Source organism: Rissa tridactyla, chromosome 5 (genome assembly GCF_028500815.1).
Source record: "Rissa tridactyla isolate bRisTri1 chromosome 5, bRisTri1.patW.cur.20221130, whole genome shotgun sequence".
Classification (NCBI taxonomy): Eukaryota; Metazoa; Chordata; class Aves; order Charadriiformes; family Laridae; genus Rissa; species Rissa tridactyla.
The window spans coordinates 13,058,905-13,064,983 of record NC_071470.1 but is presented as its reverse complement, the minus strand read 5'-3'; the positions used below and the strand labels follow the sequence as shown (position 1 = coordinate 13,064,983).

Sequence of the window (6,079 nt, the reverse complement as noted above, 5' to 3'; positions counted from 1 at the left end):
ACGCATTAGTTGGTTCCAAACAATAGTTAACATTCGGTTTATTTACGTACACACGTAGCATGACATTTTCTGTTAAGAACAGAAAGGTTAGATCACTGTACGTACAGATGACAGACAGAAAGGGGAGCCCTCCTTAAACACACTTGAGAGTGTACTTTCTTTCATTTACAACCCCATGGGTCGAGCTGCGGATGTAAGTGAAGGTAGGACAAACTTGTACTTGAAAATTTCAAGAAGAAAACACACTTTATATAAATAAATGCATGGAATTTATATATTTACAATACATACAGCATATAAATTATTTTATAATTAATCCAAAACAAGGTACTATGGTACACTGACAGCCCGTCGTGCTGAATCTGGGACTTATTTTTCACAAGTAACATCAAAACTAACCGTGGGAGGTCTCTGGTTGACCAAACAGCACGGAATCGCTTGGGGCATATCACGACTCAGGTCTGAAGCAAAGCTTTTTGAGTGTTACACTAAACTGAAGACTGCTGTTAACAACCTATTATGTGCAAACAAGAGAGACACGTTTTGTGTTCTTGATGTGTCAGGAAACACCCATCAACGAAGAAAAAGAATGTTTCTGGAGAATCTCTGGAAAGATTTCAATGTCAGTAAATAGCGTTTTATAGATACCTTCAATTTTTAAGCATGCAAATCACTACTAATACTACTGCCTGTGTAAAGAGAAACTCAGAAACTGTGGACTGTATATACATGAACCCAACCCAGTAAAGGCAAATGAAGCTCTTGGGCTTTGGCCACGTTCTCTCTTCCTCCATAAAGAGCTCAACTTGCCCGCTCTGCAACGCTGACTTCTCAGAGAAAGTACAGACGGCTACTATTGCTGAAGATACCGTCCTCATTTCCTAACATCACGTAGAACTCTCCTCCTGTCGAGGCAGATCAGATGTTACAGGCTCCCCATGCCATTTAGCAGCCTCCAGCAGCTTACAGAATCAAGCCTTTAAAAAGAAATGGTGAAGCCACGTCTCTGGAAAGTGCCTTCTGTACTTGTGCTGCTGCTGGCTTTTTTTTCAGAAAGCATCTTCACCCTCGGCAATGTCAATGATTATGTGAAGCAAGTCTTCAAAAGTCGGGCGTCCCTCTGGTTTCTAAAAATAAAAGCACGCACCACTGTGATCAGAAAGCAATAAAGGTGTGTTGATTTTGATAAATTATTGGTCTCGATATCATTCTGTGGCAATGACTTCACCGTTTCATTAAACGTGAGACGCAAAAATATTTCCTTGTGTAGGTTTTAGATGTTTAATTTCAGTAAGTGTCACCTTTTTTATGTTTTGAAAAAGCCTTAATAGATGTTGCTGGGCTACGCTCTTCATATAATTAATTATTTTCCACAGTGCTACACTTTTCCGTTTTTCTCCTCATTGCCTCTTTCTTTATGCAAGTTGTTCACACTCCTAAGAACTTTCAGTGTCATTCTCTGAAGCCTCTTCAGCATTATTTTTTGGACTCCAAAATGAGACTGTATCAGATTTATGCAACAGCACTCTTCATCTACTGTATTTATTTTCCATACAGTTCCTCATGTGTCATAACATCCTGTTTCTTTTGTTTAATTACGGCAATAAACCGAGGTAGTGTCTTCGCTGGTGTTACTGACACAGTTAATTTAGCATCTTCTGAATGTCTGGGTAACTTGCACTATTCCTCCATTTATCAGCCCAATTAGATTTGTATCACCTGCTGAATTTTGAAGCCTCAGTATTCACGTTCCTCTACAAGTCATTAATAAAATTATTAGATGAGGACTGAGGTGCCTACAGTTAATCATATTTTATGACAAACACTGACAGTATCTTGCCATTACTTATGTCCTGTTTGTGATTCGCAAAGATTCTCTCCCACATGATGACTGCTTAGATTTTATTGTTAATAACCCCTGATGAAATCAATACATTTTTAATCAATTTCATTGGTGTTCATATAAACTCTATAAATACATATTAATATTCAAAGAGCGGTAACAAACGACTTCTTATCTTCCAGGTAATTTATTATTCCATCTTAATGACCATTTCCAGCAGGTTACCAGGCACAAACAAAATTTTACGATCTGTAGTATGCTGGCTCCTGTGAATAGCTTTTTTTGAACTACAGACGTATTTGCCATTCCGTGGCCCTCCAGGGCACTGGTCTTTTTAATGTATTTTTTGTTGCGGAAACCAACTGCTTTCTAAGTTTTAGATCTCCACCAGTTGGTTTGATGACTAATAGCTCTCTGTTCCAGCACCTTGTCCTCCAAGACAAGCATCAGACAGTATGTCATCTTTATTACTGGAAAAGAGCAGGTTTTTTTTCCCAGCACCCCCTGTGGCAAAGACTAACTAGAAATAAGTCATGTCGCTCTTTCCATTCTTGGTTTCCTCGATTGCTCTCTCAAAATTACAGGCATCTCATTAAACGCACTTATCCTCTTCGAGACTTTCTGCTTTAATACTACAAAAAATGTTTTATACTGATTTAGTTGATAAAGTATTAAATTTGGGTTTGCTGCCCCTTTGACCTTTTTGGAAACTGTGCAGTCAGTATCTTTCTGGGTTCAGAGGATTAACAGTACAGCGTACTGTTATTTTTCTTTATAAACACTGGGATCTGTATTTAGATTCAACTGCAAGTTAACCTCTATTTCCAATATAACTTATAATCAGCTAATGAATTATTTCTTTAAGAATATTTTTGGTCATTCTGGCATGTTTCTGTAATGATTAATAAACTGAAGCAATATAAAATCAGATTCTCCACCTCTGGGCTGTTCTGACTGATTTTTATACTTTTTTTTTTTTTGCTAGCAGTATTTGTACACAGATATAATCATGACCAGCACAGATTTAGCTATTATTTCATTTTGTTACAAAATGCCTTTGCATACTTAATCTGACAGTCCATTTATTTTGTAGAAATTTCCTTGGTGGTTTTATCTTATCACAGCTCTAGTTCAGCTGCAAACCAGGGGGAGATCTCTGTCTTAGCAATAAACACATGAATAGCTGAGAGAGCTGCATACAGCCAGAATGCTGCAAGAGAGATTAATTGCTCTTGCTAGACTGACCTTTTTCAATTCAAAGGCCAAAAAAAATAAAAAAAGAATATACCTCCTGCCAGCACATCATCATGACTTCATACACCTGCTTACAGGCTAGTTTGGGCCGATACAAACGATGCCCTTGGCTAACCATCGTTACCACTTCATAGTTGGAGCTTTTTTCAAACGGCATTTTTCCTTCTGTAAATACTTCCCACATTAAAACACCTTAAAAAAAAAAAAAAAAGGAAAGAAAATAAACAGTAAGAAAAAGAGCAAATAAGTTCTTGAAAACACATCTATTTTGTGCCCTGGGCTCAGGATTTCTGATAGATAGTTTGAGATCCATATCCTAGAAAGTGTTCACATGTGTCATCACTGGAAACATCTTGTTCTAGTAGCATGGGTTTTAATAAATGAATTCTAAAGGTCTCTGTGGAACTTTATGCATAAAACTGTGGGAAATGGGTTCTCTGAGCTGCTTCTTAGATGTCTGAATCCTTCTCAACAACTGAAGCTCAACTGCTATTGATAAAACATAAAAATAGGGTTTTAGCGTTTTCTTTCAACGATGAATGTCTTACCAAATGACCAGACATCTGACTTGCTGCTGAATCGGCTGTAATTAAAAACTTCTGGGGGGCACCACTTCACAGGAAATTTAGCCCCTGAGGAGCTTGTGTATTGATCATCAAGGACATACCTTAAAATAAAAAAAAAGAAAAAGAAAGCATTATATCTTTCGGTCAGCCTCCTAGCCTGCAAATTATAAATTAGATATGGATTTGAATATTAGAAGCTCATATTGCCACCTAATGGCCATGACTGTTAGCATCACACGACAAAAATGCTTCTCTGGTGCAATACTGAGGTTTCAGTCAAGACCCAGTTCATTTTTCTTATAACCTCAGAGTCCTCTCGTGATTATTAGCTATACAACCCAGGTCTAGACCACCTGCGAGTTAAACATCTGTATTGTAAGAGAAAACGATGCAAAAGCATAAATTGCTTGCTCTGTTCCTCACCGGCCAGTCTGAATTCAGATGCCAGGGGACACGCAAGCTCAGCGACACAGAAAGGTGGCAAAAGCCAAGAAGAGCATGGACAAACCACAGTGCTTTAACACCTTCCTTGTAAGGGCTGCTCGCCACCCCCTGCCTCACCCACGCATCACCCACCTGATGTAGCACCCACAGCTGCTAACAAGGGCAGGAAATTAACTCTTCTCCAGGCCTCAACACCTCCCAGCACTTCAGCTGGCGAGATGCTACTCCGAACCGTCTACCCCAAGAGCATCCCAGACTCACCGAACAGCCTCTTTCTATCATTTATTTGCCAAAATACAGATTAACAATTAACAGCGTGAGCTCTGCTGTGTGAGACACAAGCTCTAATATGCCTCCTGCATCACTACAAGATTAAGATTTGTAAGATTTTCACAGATGCTACAGAAAGTTGCTAATAGAAGACCAGTCAGACCGCAGAGTCAGTTCAAAGCCAGGCCTCTCGTGGTAAGTGCGAGACACCCTTACTTCTGTAGAGAACAAACTGCCTAGGTTTTGATTTTCCACAATTAAAATGAGTAATGAAATCAGCACACAACCACAGAACGAACAAGCTTTAAAGGCACTGGAAAAAAAATGAACCAAAGGATATTCCCCAGAGAGGTCAAAAAACAGTTTTGCCTGTAATTTTGTTGGGCACGTGTTGCCTTATGGCTAAGTACAAGGGTTAGGTGAATTTTCCCAACCCCCCACCGATGTGTTTACACACAGCCATACCTTGTCATTCCAAAGTCCGACACTTTGACCACTCCTGACTCGCTTACCAAGCAGTTCCTGGCAGCCTGCAAAGGGAATGGTTAGACTTGGATGAACACAAAAACTTGCAGTCTCTTGCAGACAAATTACTTTGGAGGAATCTGTCATCGTTGCTTAGCAAGTTCACTGATTTACCAAGTGTATTCAGTAGTGTATTCTCATTATGGTCCGGAATAAAAGATGTAAGTGCATTTCCTCTTGATAGTACTGTTTTGACATCTAAACCATTTTGTAAAAAATCACCAGAAAAAACTGTCGCCTCAAGGGATTCCGGAGTGGTGAAAATGGCACCAATCCAGAACAGACATATGCTATTGTATCAGCACAAATAGCTATTAATGCTTTATAAAAATTTTAGAGAGATTGTCTTAGGAGGGAGAAACCTCTCATAATTTTCTGTGCAGGGCAGTTTTAGACATTTGATTAGACCCTAAAGAGCCAACTTCCGCTACTTAAAATTTTCTGTGAGAACAAAAGCTGTTATTTACAAACAGGCTGTGTCAAAAAGGAACAGGTAAGTTCAAAAATAAAAAATTCAAAGATGAGTGTATTGCCTAGTGAGATGTTACCAGGTCTCTGTGGATAAAGCTGTTTCTCTCCAGGTACTCCATTCCCTCACATACGTCTTGGCACACAGTGAGCAGGACGTCTTTACTCAAAACTCCCCGTTTTTGCCTCAGGTAATTGAGAAGGCAGCCGTGCTCCATGAACTCCGTCACGATGTAAATAGGTCTCTGCTGTGTGCACACACCATACAGCTGCACTAATTTAGGATGTGTTAGCTTCCTGAAAAGATTGAGATCGTGTTCGTTATTACTTCCTCCGCCCAGTGCTAGCTCTCCACCCCACAAAACTCAAAAACCACCTGCCCCAAGTGTTTTATGTATAATCAGTACATGGCATCAGAGGCCTAGAACTGGCAATAGAAGTACCAAGCACACAACTCACATCATTACTTTAGCTTCTTCAATGAAATCCTCTTCGTACATCGCACCCTCCCGAATTGCCTTGATGGCCACTTTATACTGCGCCCTCCATTTCCCAAGGCGCACTACGCCGAACAGACCGCTCCCCAGTTCTCTCATGAACGTCAGTTCCGAGGGATTAATTTCCCATTTCTCTATAAAACAGAACAAGCGAGAGCGCATGACTCCTGTATTAAGGAACCTACGGAACTGGTAGGTGATAAGGAAGAGGA

The 6,079-nt window shown here is 39.8% G+C and overlaps 1 protein-coding gene across 4 annotated transcripts in view; it reads right to left on the bottom strand.

Moving 5' to 3' along the window:
* Window positions 1–9: 9 nt before the first annotated feature.
* The window catches only part of TEC (tec protein tyrosine kinase), a 54,526-nt gene continuing 48,456 nt past the window's right edge, over window positions 10–6,079 (bottom strand). For all 4 annotated transcript variants that reach the window (XM_054204233.1, XM_054204234.1, XM_054204236.1 and 1 more), the window contains 6 exons: window positions 5,830–6,001; window positions 5,451–5,667; window positions 4,843–4,907; window positions 3,646–3,764; window positions 3,132–3,289; window positions 10–1,127 (listed from right to left, as the gene is read on the bottom strand). In XM_054204233.1, the coding sequence (XP_054060208.1) occupies window positions 1,050–1,127; window positions 3,132–3,289; window positions 3,646–3,764; window positions 4,843–4,907; window positions 5,451–5,667; window positions 5,830–6,001 (809 nt within the window). In that variant the 3' untranslated portion in view covers window positions 10–1,049. The remainder of the gene's footprint in view (window positions 1,128–3,131; window positions 3,290–3,645; window positions 3,765–4,842; window positions 4,908–5,450; window positions 5,668–5,829; window positions 6,002–6,079) is intronic.